General features: G+C 37.2%; 1 protein-coding gene across 5 annotated transcripts in view; it reads left to right on the forward strand.

Moving 5' to 3' along the window:
• Window positions 1–15,677, forward strand: part of LOC120630796 (dual 3',5'-cyclic-AMP and -GMP phosphodiesterase 11-like) — a 183,205-nt gene that overhangs the window by 137,332 nt on the left and 30,196 nt on the right. For all 5 annotated transcript variants that reach the window (XM_039900075.1, XM_039900076.1, XM_039900077.1 and 2 more), the window contains exons 8-9: window positions 9,413–9,520; window positions 10,215–10,463. In XM_039900075.1, the coding sequence (XP_039756009.1) occupies window positions 9,413–9,520; window positions 10,215–10,463 (357 nt within the window). The remainder of the gene's footprint in view (window positions 1–9,412; window positions 9,521–10,214; window positions 10,464–15,677) is intronic.

A 15,677-nucleotide genomic window follows, 5' to 3' on the forward strand; every position in this document is an offset into this window, starting at 1 on the left:
TGCTGAGATTTGTTTTTGATATTAGTATGTATTGTGATTTTTTGGTATGCGACAGTACTGACGCAATCAGTAACAAATTCGTGAGTTAGCGGCATTGATGGTCAATGGAGTTTACTATTCTCAAATTTTGTTAGTCTGTTTTGAAAATGGCAATATCTTGTAAGGTCACAGCGACGGCTGATCATTAACTATATTTCACCGTTCAAGATTCAGTATCGCTTGAATTTACATGTTATCGGAAAGTTAAGAAAATTTAGATCATCGTTGATGTTTTTTTTACTTATTTAAACTGATGTTTCGTGTAGGTAAATAGGTAAATATAGTGGTTTCTGCGCATTATTCAACTGGCCGCTAACAGTCGATATTTGAATTAGCAAACAATTTATTGGACAATGACAAATAAATCATTTATTACAGCTGGTGAACCATATTATTTCGTTCGAAATACAAATTAGGTTCGGTTATTACAGTCAAAGCAGTATAATTGATGGCCCACAAATAGCGTCCGTACTGAGACCAATACGTAGTTTATGGCCGAAAGTTTATCTGTTTAACCTTTTGTTAACCGATATTCGTATAAAAGCGAAATATATTATATTGGAAAATAGCTATCAACTGACGTCGCTATTAATTTTGGCCGCCATTATGTTTAAGCGTACCTATTGATAAAAGTCCGTTTATCATCACTTTTATCAAGTAAATATAATTTTTCTACCTTATCGTAAAGGATACCTTTTTAATTAAACTTTATTAGTGCAGCGCTTTGCTTTCTTCTTTATATAACATTTGGTTGTGCCCTCGACTGCGTGGACTGCCGAATTGTTCTTGAAAAGAAGTGAAAAATGAGAGAGTTAAAACTATCAAAGTGTTATCTGTGGTAGGTAACCAACATAAATAAATTCAAACCTTCGCTTTTATAACCTTAGTTTAAATTTTTCATCGCAAAGTTATTTCACCATTTGTCATGAACTGCTTTGACAAAGCATTACTCAATAACGAATTCGCACTCCTTCACTAAACTAGACTAAGCAAAAAGCTACTAGTAGTAGTAGTAGTTTAGTAGTAGTAGAGCTTTTTGTGACAGAGCTCGTCCGGGTACTGTTAATGCCATGCTATGTTATACGCAGCATTACTGTGTGCGAGTCTGAAGGGCTGGGTTGCCAGTGTAAATATAGGCACATGGGGCCTGCAGATTAACGGACACAGGGTGGTGATTTGGATGCCCTGCGAAGTGATGGTACGTTGTTTATGGGAGATGGATTTCCATTTACCGTCAGGTGTGGGCCATCTTGGTCCGTCAGTTTTGACTATAAAAACATTACTTTTTAATAAAGCTTCGTTCAGCGGCGATACACTTTTCAATTCATTAGCAATATTTTTTTACCTAACAAATTCAATATGGATCCTCCATATTGAATTTGTTAACATATAACATATAAGAGCGACAAAATACGAATAGAAATAAAATTAAATCAGGGAAATGTATCCCACAAGTTTTGCATTCAATGAAGGGCCTCGTATAGATTCCGAACATAAATTATTTATGTTCAAAAAAGATCTGTTTTTCTGCTTTGGATTTTTATAAAGTAGCGGGTTTTATATGTTGAATTTTGTCTGCATCTTTCGTCCAATTTGTTCACAAATAAATTAAACCGTGGCAAATTGCATCTTTTTAAACTCTACTCATGTGACTATTTTAACGATATCTGCGCGTTTTCAATATTTGTGTGAAGCGGATTTTCACAGGGGTAGTGCTGACTACTTCAAATTCCTGAATAAAATCAGCATCAACCCATTACCAGCCCATTACAGGAAACGGGTAGAGGAGAGGTCGCATACCCTTGTCCACCGCGTCAACCCACCCTCTTGCTTTATCTAGGCGTTTGTTTGGCTCCTCAAGGTAGTAGCGTGACGTTGGAACCTTTCTCGAGCATTGGACTCTTAAATGCAAAAATATAATGTAATATTTTTTTCCCTGTGAGTTTAGCTCATTCTAACAAAAATCTTTCTTCAGCTTTGTTTTAAGTACCTAAAGATTAAGAAAAACTTATTAAAATTTTATTTTTATCTATGTAGTTACCACCCTAACGACAAAGATCTGCCGCTAAGCGATTTAGCGTAGATACCGTATGGGTGTATGGGTTTAATATAACTGCCATCCCCCTAACAGGTAGTTACCTGCTAGTGAGATTGCAGTCAAAGGCCAAAAATAAAATGTAACTGTTATTTTTACATATATATATAACTAAGCATGCATAACAGCGTGTATCATTTGATTAATCTCCAAACTAAGGGCTCTGTGTATAACAAACCACGTGTTACCAATAGATCACTGCATGCTGTATTGCGGTAACCCGTCAATACCATAAATCTAGTTTTGGCGCATGTTAGGGCAGAGTTGAAGCGTCAACAAATAATAATTTTATAACATATTGACACCTATATTCACAGCGCAACTTGACTGTTCGTATGTAGTGACTCTACCACCGGTTCGGAATGAAGAGCCGGCAAGAAACTCGGATGTTTTTTTCTACCATTATCATGTTATAGTTTAAGAATCATTAGTCTATCGTGTAAGAGATGAAAGCGATACAGGCTTCCAAGCAAATTTTTTTACTAAGAAATTCTATAATTGTTTAGTAACCTTGTTGTATGAAGACTTTTACTTGTCTCATTTTTTAAATATATTATCTGGCGTACCTAATAAATGTAATAGGAATCCATACTAATATTACTATTGTGAAAGTTTGTTTGCTTGTCCTTACTTCGCGCCCTTACTATCAATCGACTTGATACCTAATTGGCATAAAGTTAGTTGCTTTGATCCTGGTACAATATCAAATTTCCTAGGGTAGTTTACGGAGGCACAGCTGTAGTGTCCTTACTTCAAGTGCGATCAAAGTAACCAAACGTCATATTTACCGCGGGTAACACCGAAGGGAGCAGATAGTCATGTTTTAAAGGCATATACTTAACCCTGCGAATTACATCTTTGAGTACTTTTCGCAGACAATGTGCATATATCACTGATTACCTGTGTCCATTTAATTACACTGCGCTAACTATGGACTTTTTAAGAAGGTTCCGATACACTAAGCGGACCTATGCTAATGCTACTTCCGTAGAAAATCTCGCTGAACTAATGGCGAGAGAGCCTGCTTTCTGAGCCAAGGCCGTGGGTTCGATTTCCACAACTGGACATTGTTTGTGTGATGAACATGAATGTTTTTCAGTGTCCCAGACACTGTTTATCTATATATTATAAGTATTTATGTATATTATTCATCAGTCATCTTAGTACCCATAACACAAGCTATGCTTATTTTGGGGCTAGATGGCGATGTGTGTACTGTCGTAGTATATTTATTTTTATTTATTTATTTAAATTTAATGGGCGGAGCTTGTAGCATAGAGGACCGATGGACATAGGAGTCGAACGCTTTAGACTGGCGACCCAGCACTACAAGAGCAGAGGTACACTTCCAATTTAGGTGGGCAGACGACATCAAGTGAGTCACAGGAATCTATAGGCACGCGCAGAATAGTTAGTGGGTGGTGGAAAAGGACTGTGGATTGTCGAACTCCTTCCAAAAGACATATGTCTAGCAGTGGACGTAATATGGTCTATCATTTGAAATGCTCTATTCGCACTTAAGAAGCTCTCCGTAGTGTTACCGGAGACTTTGCCATAGAGACATATCGTTTCTAGCTAAAACTACGTTGGGACAATCTTGGCTTGCGGCCATCCCTGCAAAACAGCCACGTCCATGCACTACGTCTTATTGTATGACTACTGGATAGAGTTATAAATTATCCAATACAATTGATGTCCATATATTCTTAGCTTTTCGTAACACGCTTGGTTATTTCATGAAACGATACAAACTTCCGACGGATGTCCCTTGTTGTTATTTATTATAGCGTAAAAAATATTAAATGGTCAAATGGTAGCGATCTTATGTCGCATCTTGTATACCTACTGCCTGAAGTCTTTATTAGGTGTCTGTCGTATAAAATGTACTCGCATCGCTAAACTCGAAGTGGTGATAACCTAGTTAGTGGTTAGGACTTCCGCCTCCTTTCAGGGCACACAGTTTCGGAGTTTTTAATTAAAGCAATAAAAATAGTAATCAAGTTAAATTAAATAATCCCTAAGTACTAATGTTATAATGGAAAAGTATGTACGTTTGTTTGTTACATATATTCGTCTCAACCACTCCACCGAACTTGTTGAAGCACTTAGCATGTTTCCTGGTCTTATACCAGGAAAGCAAACCATTCAAGTGTGATTAAAATAAATAAAGCTGTGTCAAAGTTGCTATTAAAATTTAAATTAAATTCATGAAATTATATCCGCAATTTTGTTGTGATATTTTGAAATTCATTTCCACAGAGAAAAATGAAATTTAAACTAGTCCAAAGGCAGTATATCAATTTAGCTTGACTTTATTAAGTTTTATTTGCTCTACTGTACAAGTTTTTGGCAAAAGCTCAAGAGCATACGATATTCATACATATTTATTTTTATCTCATTCACAAAATTATATATATTTTGAAACTTGTCAATGGTTTATCAGTACGATACGTTTTTACCATTTTTTACCGTTTACCGTTATTAACATAACACAATTACCACTTCATATGGCACGATCAAGAGTTCACACAGAAAAAACGTAAGCATCTAGATTTCACGCGCTAGGTTTCTGCCATTTGGAAAGCAGACCACTGAAATCACCATACATACACAAGGTCTGCTAATGGTTTAAACTAGTCAGCGTCTCCATCTAAGGCCATTAGGTTTTCGGAGTGGTTTGATTATTGATTAGTTTTGATTATATCTTGAAAACTATATACTAAAATACCACGACAATACACACATCGCCAGCTAGCCCACAAAGTAAGCGTAGCTTGTGTTATGGGTACTAAGATGACTGATGAATTTTTATCAATAATATAAATAAATACTTATAATATACAGATAAACACCCAGATACTAAAAAACATTCATGTTCATCACATAAACATTTTCCAGTTGTGGGAATCGAACCCACGGCCTTGGAGTCAGATAGCAGGGTCGCTGCCCACTGCGTCAGTCGGCCGTCGTTCTTTTGCAGCGTATTCGCCGGCTACGACTTCGCTGACAGTGACGCAGGGACATTGCACGGACACGACAAACCAACAGGTTCAAAGCCAATGATGGCGGGCCCTAGCTCCTAGAAAGGGTCTAAAACAACTAATACCAGGGCAGCAAATATGCCCCGGTAAGAGACCCGTTCCCCCGACCGGCATTTTTGTTGCTTGACAATCCCCGCACGCTCCACCTAGAATGCGCTCTTTGGATTCCAGACAAATTATTGTTAACTTTCACCCAATCGAATCGGTAGACGTAGGTCGAAAATCTCACACAAGGCACTCTGGACTCAGATTAGGTTGTCGGTTAATCAATCCTTCGCTCTGACCCTTGAACGTCAAGTGTCCAGACTCCTGGGTTATAATCTACCAACATAATTGTCTCAGGAATCTTCCTCCAGAGTATGTTATATTTATGAATCCTATGAATTGTATTCATACTAACATTATTATTGCATAAGTGTATCAGTTGGACCGATGCACCGATCATGGCCAAAATTTTCACAGACATAGGTAAGCTTACCTACTGAAGACTTGGAGGATACTACTTTTTTATGAAAAACTTACGAAAATAAAGTAAATGAGTTTTGTAGGTTAGTTGTTTATCTCTCATCATGAAGGTCTAGAAGTATATATAAATAATATATTATAATAACAAATTATAAAATATATATAATGGCATATTGTTAATGTAATTGATGGTATTATTGTAACTATGTTGATATGTCTAATTAAAATAATACCATGAATTAAATAAAACAATATAGCAAACGACCGCAAACTCATCCTTGTTACCATTTTTGGTTTGCGCTATAAAGTCTTAAGCGCCACACAATGAGATCCTTTAGCGAGCTGCGGGAAAATATTCTATGTGCAACTAGCATAGTGAACTAACAACAGCAACGTCGTGACAGTTTTTGCATAGACGACCTGGAATATATCTCAATAGGCGTGAAAGGTAGTTATGTGTGAAATTTTGATAATGTATTTGGAATCTGCTATTTTGGAGCAGTTTAGATTATTATAGTTGTGTGTAAATGTATGTGACATAAATTGAGTGCCTAGTGTTAGTTATTCTATCTAATCGATAGCTTAAGATTTGACAAAGACCGAATATGGATTCAAAAGAGCGCCATCTAGTGCCAATACTGTTTTCCAGTATCTGTTCCGGTCCAAATGATACACTTACGCAATAATAATGTCAGTATGAATGCATAAAACTGGGATTCATAAAAATAAAATACTCTGGCGAATGCCTCCTGAGACAATTATGTGATTTTCAACCTACATCTACCTATTCGATTGCGTGAAAGTTAACTATAATTTGTATGGAATCCAAACAGCGCCTTCTAAGTGGCACTAGTGACAATACTGTAACAAAGTATTGTTACTAGATGGCGCTCTTTTAATTCCATACTAAAAGAAATTAAGTCTCACGCACCACCGCTTTCCGAGTATTCTGAATACGCTGCAAATGAACTGCTCTGAAAACCTAATGGCCTTAGATGGAGACGATGATTAAACCATTAGCAAACCTTATATACATATATAAGGTGGTGGTGTACTGTTTTTCATAATTCTCAATAGATGGCGGCCTTTAGGTTCGATATAAGTCATACTTAACTTTTACGCGATCGAATACATAGACGTTAAAGAAAATAACACGCTAGGCAATATATGCGTTTATACCACAACGCTAATGACTCTAAAACAATGTACGTATTTATTATCACACCATTTGCATCGATGTTTATGCGTAATTTGTTTTTAGCGCTGAGGCCATCTTTGGAAAATCACAAGACACTGTCGATAACAGAACAGACACTAAAAATTTACTGGCGAAAAACTTTTATACGTGAGAGCAAAAACGTTTTTCAAAGAAATGTTTGTTGTCCATTACTTTGTAGAAAGTAGCGAAACTGAGCTATGGTCATTAGGAACTCATCAATCTTGTAACAACAAAACATATAATATGGGAACAGCAAGCATTAAATATATTATTCTGTTAACGTGGAACAGAAGTAATATTACATTTTTTTAGGAAAAAGAGCTATAACGGTTGATAATTATTAATGTTTAGTCGGAAAAAATAAGTTACTTTTTGGTTGCTTTAGGATTAGTTAAATTAATTTATACTTTTGTAGCCGAGTAGTTAAATAGGTGAAGTAAGAAGATTAAGTATGATTTTTTTTTTGTAGTAATAATTGACGGATTAAGCAGATGGTCCACATAATGGTAAATGAAAAACCATCTCCTAAATCAACACGTAAAGAACACGTGCTGCAACGTGCCGCCCTGTGCCTATCAACCTGAGGAGTAAGGGTATTAAGCCTCATCATCATCATCATAATCACTTCAACCGACATAGGTCTTTTGTAGAGAGATCCAAAATCCACGGTCCTGGGCCGCTTGTTTCCAACGGCTCCGAGCGACTCGTTTGATGTCGGATAGAAGCAGGCGTTACTTTGCGGAAATCCATGATATATTATCAAAATTAAGCTTAATTTGCTATATCTACTCCGCGAATAGCAGGAGAATCTGTGTGGTGTAATTTATAATTTCTTCAATCCTTATGCTCCACACCAAACAGATAATATACCCTCTACGCACGTTTCGCTTCGAAACTGGAGCATCCTCAGGAGGTGTTGACTTTACAGTGAATAATTGTTAACAATTATTCATTGTAAAGTCAACAGTCAGTCCTGCTTTTCGCGGAGTATAGCAAATTAAGCTTAATTTTGATAATATATCGTTTGATTTCGGCTGTCCACCTCGTTGGGCGTCGCCCAACGCTGCGTTTACCTGTGCGGGGTCGCCATTCCAACACCTTGGAACCCCAACGTCCATCGGTTCTCTGAGCTATGTGCCCCGCCCATTTCCACTTCAGCTTTGCAAGTCGCTGCATATGTTGGTAACTCTGATTCTTCCACGGCTTCTGCTGAGGCCATTGAGCTATTAAGCCTCATGTGCCTGTAATTACACCGGGAACCACGCCCTTCAGACCGGAACACAGCATTGCAACAATGCTGCTTGGCGACAGAAATAAACACGGTGTTATAACTTCCCCAGACGAGCTCTGTCACAAAAAGCTTTACTACGACTAAAACTAATTACAGAATGTAATACACAGGCGAAATACTGATCTTGTGGGACATCTCTCATTTTTTCTATGCATATTTTTGCAGTAAAATTTGTACTCATGGCGTCGTGTCACGTAGAACGCTAAAACAAAGGCAACGGTACTCCATTCATCAACATTAAATGACGTCGTGGTAGACATAACAAAAAGTTAAATCATCAGCCACCATAAAGTTTTAAATTAGTGTTGTCTTATAGAAACCGGTTGCTATTTTTGGTATAGCTGCCATATAGGGTATATACAAGTAAGACCGCCAATTAACATCTTTTACGCTACCTTTACTTTGCTAGCACGGCTAGCATGGGCAGGAGTCAATTATATCCCCGGGGAAAGGATTTAAAATTATCTTCTCCCACAGCTGTATCAACTCTCAGAGCACTGGTGCATAAGTCGAAATAATATATGTGTATTTAGCAGGTGTGCACGTTAATTATATACTTTGTCAGGGGATATAATCGGGGGATATAATTTTTATCACCCGCCTGTACCTAGCCCTGCTGCAATCTAAGTTAGCCCAGGTGTTGGCTGAGAATGCAGGCAAAGGTGAAAAGGCACGACCAAACCAAGCCTGCATGCTTTGTGGCGCTTTAATAGTAGTGGAAATAAAAATATTTACCTAATGTGCTTATTTTCTATTATATAATGTATATTGAACATACAACTGACAGTACTGTAAGTACTTGATCGTAAGTAACTCATTACATTCACGTGAACTTGTCCGTGTAATCGAAATTCAGAAGTGCAGCTGACCGCAGACCTCGAGCGTCCTTTCATCTCTCTATCCGAGGGAGTAACTCTTGATCTAATTGCTTCTTTACTCTGCAAACATTCGACTTTGATGCGGAAAGCTGGAATTAAATTGGATTCAACGGTTTAAAAACGTTTAAAGCAAAAAATCTCTCGAATAATTTCATTAGCTCCGCTTGTAAATAACTCTGCACAAAATGAAATGTTTTACCTTGTTGAGCAGCTCTGATGAATTATGTAATTTATATAGGTTCACAATTTGCATTCCTTAAAACATTCGCTATTTATTGCTGTTCGGTACAGCAGTGTAAAATATAATCGCTAGGCAAATATAACTAGGGAGTTATGGAAATTTACAAGGATGACTTTTTTAACAATGATGTTTCTTTGTTCTAGGACGAAAGGTTTAATCACGACATCGACCAGCAAACGGGGTACAAGACGAGGTCACTATTATGTATGCCCATCAAGGATATCAATGGCGAAGTCATTGGAGTCGCTCAGGTAAAGATTTTATACTTATTCTCTATTATCTTGAGTGAGGTTTATTCTAGTAGCACTCAAGCCCATTGGTGAAGTCCACTGCTGATCATGAATATTGTGGTCCATGTTTAGCACCTTAATTCGTTGTGATTGATGTGAACGGTTTAATAAGTGGGGATCTGCCTAGTTTACTTTTTCTTGGTTGAGGTTGCCAAATCGGAACCCTAGGACCCAAATGTCTATACTTAGGCGCTAAGAATTGCGTGTCTATTGCCACTATTGTTGTAACAGTAGTTTTTCTTATTTTATAGGTATCTAATCACTCATGATTTAACCACGTAGAGATTACAGCTAGGTTTTTTGTATCGTCCACTGAGTAACAAAGTAGATGTTAATGACAGATAGTGACTTTAATCATCAGCCTATTTAATGCATTCTAGTTAAAAGTTAATCCTTATCTCTACCAGGACAAAGAGTTGTGTCGAGAAGTCGAAGCTCTGTTCCAACGGGTTCGCATAGTTAACAAAGCATGGGTTTTGAACGTTACGAATAACGATTATTATCAGCTTTTTGGGATAATGAAACGAAACAAAATCGAAGGGTTATTGTAATACATTTCCATAATCAGTCTCCCATCTCGCAGTCGACCTTAGTCAATGTTTCTTAACCAGCGCATCGTGTCATTGTTTTCAATTATAAGAGTCATTAATTCCAGGTTATAAACAAACAAAGCGACGGACCTTTCACGACTTACGACGAGAAAGTCTTCGCATCCTACCTCCAGTTCTGCGGGATCGGTCTGCGGAACGCGCAGTTATATGAGCGGTCACAGTTGGAGGTGAAGAGGAACCAAGTGCTGCTGGACTTGGCTAGGATGGTCTTCGAGGAGCAGAGCACGATAGAGCACATGGTGTTGAGGATATTAACGCACACGCAAAGCTTAATACAGTGTCAACGGGTACAAGTAAGTTGATATTTCCTACTATTTGTAATTATTGTTAGGTATAAATAAATAAGTCTTTTAATTTGTTTGTAAAAAAAACAATGGACACAACAAGAGGAAGCTTAAAAGGTAGGATACAAAAGGCGGCCTTATCGCTCAGTAGCGATCTCTCTTCCGGGCAACCTTAGGATTAGGAAAACCATGAGAAACCGATCTATCTTTTTATATTATTGAAGAGTATATTTTTTTAATCAAAGTCTGAATGCTGGTTTGCTACTTATAAGACTTAAATAAGCCAGACCGCTATTGCAAATGGCAATAAACTAACAATATTTAAGTTTAATTAATTTGTCAGTGATACACCTTCTTATAAAGTTGGATAAACAACAAAAACCACCTAGTGGCTATGGTCGAATGGTGCGACGGGTAACGTTGGTTGGCAATATAACCAAAACATACAAAACAATAAATGTCCACAAACGCTGCCATTGAGTATATACTATTTGTAAAAAATGGCATTAAAACTACGCTTTCAATATTATTATTTATCGCCTACGCCTACGGATGTAACACGTAGTTTACGTTACGCAGAGCCTTTTGTTCAATACGAACATAATATTGACCATATTAATTCACCCCTATTGACTAATGTTCTGTAACAAGGTAACAATTGCTGAGAAATACGCAATTGCGAACGTTTTGTGTGAATAATGTACAGTCAGCGTCAGATATTTCGAATATATAAAAGAGATCTAATATTGTTACCTTGTGTACTCTAACAGCGCTCTGTACACGGGCATGTTATTGTAAAGAAAGGTTAATAAAGAAGCCACGATATCTCGACAATATCATTATCACTTAAACAGGAAACATAAAAACCATGTTGCATAAATTAAATTATATCCTATTAAAGTAACTTTGCTAAGTGCTCAGTTAAGTAGGCTTGTTAAAGTGGGACCGTTTATCAACTTTAACAATATTAAAAAAAAAACACCACGTATAATTGCATCTAGAGGTGTAGCGAAATTACTATAATGTTTTTGGTTACTGAAAAAGTAAATCTGACAACGAGTATACCTATCCTATCTGAGGTTCTTAGTATAATGTACTCAGATCATTTACGTAAGGAATTATTTGCGGTATAGTACCCAGTATAATAAAGGTAATTCGAGATGTGCGGGGACTGATAAGAAAGCTCAAGAGTCACTCTGCGGGCGATGGAAAGAGCTATGTTTTACGTGATCAGAATGGGGACAGCAGTAGAAAACGTAGAAAACCTGATAAACCAACATAGCTCGAAGAATTATGAAGCTGAATTTGCAATGGGCGGGGCACATACTTGTAGGTCTCAAAGTGCTGGAATATCAAGCGTTTACCATAATGACTGACCCTTAAGCAAAGCAAATATAAAACGAAAAAAAGTATACCTAGGGAAAGGTTAATGAAATTTAAAGCCCGAAAAATAATAGAAGTAACGAATCATAATCGGACTAACAAATAAAACGCCCCAATAATATGTTACCCACCTGATTCGGGCAGCAACAAATCCTTCTGGAGGGCTGTTCGTTCTATCTACAAAATGGGTCCGAGAGAGTCATTGAGAGATAAATTTAAAGATTTTAAAATAATGACAGTGTATAGTCAGTACATATTTGAAAATTTAATGTACGTCCATAAAAACATTTCTAAATTTAAGAAAAAATGTGACTGCAATAATTTAAACATTAGAAGTAAGAATAAACTTACAGTGCAATATACTAGGTTACATAAAATTCATAATTCGTTTAAAGGAAATTGCATACAATTCTACAATAAACTACCAATTGACATCTTGGAGATGTCTCTTAAAAAGTTCAAAGTTTGTATTAAACGTAAGCTTATAGAAAAGTCCTATTATAGTATAAAGGACTACGTAAACGATAAAAAAGCTTGGGTGTAAATTATTGCTCTAACCAGGTTGCTCTTCTAATAATTTAAAATTACATTGTGAGATGGCGATAACAAAAAAAAAAAAAAAAAAACACCCGGCTAAGTTTGTTGTGGGCTTCTTCTTAGACCGGGACGCGTTTGGAACCCTCGTAGCTTTAGTTTTAAGTTTACGAATGTGGTTATCGCCATCATCTCACTACCGTGTAATTCTTATGTACGCATCAAAAGTGCCACCTGTGGGCCTACTTGAATAAAGATATTTTTGACTTTGACTTTGACTTTGACTTTGACTTCTCTCCTATAAGAGCAGAACCTTTCCCAGCAGCGGGACTCTTAAAGTATCATCCACGAGATGATGATGTTGATAATACTACCTCATTGAAAGCGGGTATCATTTCACAGTAATTAACTGATTCACCGACTGAAACACCAAAAATCAGCACATGTATCGTCTTAAGCTTAACTAGCTAGCTAGTATAATCAATACTTTGATCAGAGGTCTTTGCATATTCGCGCATAACTCTAGTTGAAAGCCGACACCCATCGGCCTCTCCCACTTGTGGGTGCAAAGGCAATTCGTATACCCACTGTGTTAAGGTTGGAATTAAATCTCACTACAGAGTTTCGAAAAAGACTTATTCATCTTTGGTAAAAAATAAAACACGTGACGGCTGTTTTACAGTTTTGCGGTACGATGGAAATAAGCTGAAGGTGGAATAAGATCTAATAGTTCCTAAGTACACCGAAGAAATTATATCTTTTAAAACACCGAAAACCAGCACATATATTAATCGTCTTAAGGTTAACTAGCTAGCTACCTTAGGGTATTTCAATACTTTGATCAACACGGCTAAATGAGACAAATATCTCCCCGGGGAAAGAATAAAAAATTATCTTCTCCAACAGCTTTATCAACTCTCAGTGCATTGGATAGAAGCCATAATAAGAATGTCTTAACAATTCTTCATGTTAAAGTCAACATCTCCTGTGGATGCTCCAATTTCGGAGCGAAACGTGCGTAAAGGGCACATTGCCGAGGATCTGTTTGGTGTGGAGTATATTGACTGAAGAAATTATAAATTACACCATACAGATTCTCTTGCTTTTCGCGGAGTAGGTATAGCAATTTATGCTTAACTTTCATAATATCTCAGTGCATTTCTGCACAAGTGGAAATAATATCCAAATAATATATAATAATAAACGCGGGTAAACTTCTCCTATTCCATGTTCCCGCACTTTAGCAGGAGGACACGGTGATTATATATCCTATCAGGGGATATAATCAGGGGGTATAATTTTTGTCTCCTTCCTGTGCTAGCCCTGCAGAGGTCTTTGCATATTCGCTCCTCGCATAACTAGTTGAAAGCTGACCTTAAGTGTTTTTTTCTCAAATCATAGCTTAGATGATACTTTGTCACGTACCTAGCAGATCTGAATATAGATTCGTAACCTCGAATGAAAACCGCGATTGCACGACGTTATCTTATACATACATAATATTATATACTCGTATGTATATAGGTCGCACAACTGCTTTGTTTTATTTCTGCATAGCAGTTTTATATTTTTATGTTCTTGGGGTACTCCATTTAAATAAAATAGTCCATATTTCCTTGTACGCAGACGTTCTTAGAGCCTTTGGAGTTTGTCCAACTATTTTAGGTCAGCTTTTTTTTCTAAACTAAACGAATATATTTCTAGGGGGATATCATAATATCAAGGCCCTTCCATTCTCTATTATATACCATGCAACTAATATAGTAAGCCCGAGACGTATATAACGTACGTAGAGCAAAAATCCGCATTAAAACGATCTCAGAAGTTTTTTAGGAAAATGATCACAGACGAAATTTGTCAAAATTGTCGGCAAACGATCTAGCGTTCAGGTATGGATACCACCATAGAGGTTGGGTTGGGTTACAGGTTAGCCCGTTACCATCTTAAAGTGCATGCCTTACCATCAGGTGAGAGTGTAGTGGAATCAAAAAATACAAACTTCACACGCATAACCGCTAAACGTATAAAATCTCTGCTTCTCTTCCCATGTGAATATAATATCTCACTGAAATATACCCACATTCCAAAGAGTTGAAAATAAGAAGAGACAAACACATTCCAATGACATTGAGTTCGACTATGAATTCACGCGACCTGAATTTGATATTCATGCCATTTTAAATTACCTGATACCTTTGATCTCTGTCGATATCGCCTGAGGATATCGGGATTTATTATAAACTCTTGGCGCCATAACTCGCCCGCCTGTCCGACGCCGGTAAATTCTATTTAATAGACACCATGTAATGATGATTGAGCCGTCGCCCGGAGGTGGCGCCGCATCGAGCCTTATCGCGATCAACGCGCAAACAACTGAATGCTAATTGATATTTCCAACTTTCAATAGACAGGGTGATTGCGATCGGTTCCAGTGAGATGTAAAGGTGTCACGCAAACATCCAACCTGCATCCGCCGTGCAAACTAACGTATAGTTTGTCAAATATATTTGCTGTTGCATTTTTAAACATTCCACTAATGGTGCCAGCAGCGTTTTCTACTATATAACAATATACCATATGTAATACCACCCCTTCTCTTCTTAGACTTATAGTATATAACGAAGAACGGGACGCAGCGTCTACTGTACTACTACGTTGATGGCGAGGCATTATGGCCGGCAGTGGACTGTTATTGGTTATCAAAGCTCAGTGCGGTATCTTATTATAGCTTAGTAATATGACTTGATTAAAGGAATATATATACGTAATATGCTTGCTTAGAAACGTATTCGTGACTATTAGGTGGGTCGCCGTTTTACCGCCAGATGTATTAGGACTTATCTATAGAGGTAATAACATCTCACTGAATCGGGCAGGATATGTTCCATCCAAACAGGTTTTATTGTTTTACAGTAGTTCTGTACTTACGAATAAATCAAGAGCGAATAGTAATTTTCCAGACAGGCACGTTCCATCTTCGACTATGCCCGTATCTTTGCTTCAGATCAGAGATTGTGGTCAAGTTTATATCTTGCATTTATTGCATGTAGTAGGTAGATACTTTCTATATGAGTCATCTTCATTCTGAAAGCACAATTTCGCTATCATAATATTAAGAGCTTTCTTATGCAACGCTGATTGGTTCGGTGGGGGCAGATTGAGTCTTTATTTTGGATCTTTTAAATTTACTCTAGTACCTATTTAGTGTTTCCGTGCGTCGCCGTAGAGGAACCTATTAGAGCTAGAGTTGTTACCAGGTTAGCATATTTTCACATTAGATTGAAACATCACTTACCATCTGGTGTG

Source organism: Pararge aegeria, chromosome 17 (genome assembly GCF_905163445.1).
Source record: "Pararge aegeria chromosome 17, ilParAegt1.1, whole genome shotgun sequence".
Taxonomy (NCBI): Eukaryota; Metazoa; Arthropoda; class Insecta; order Lepidoptera; family Nymphalidae; genus Pararge; species Pararge aegeria.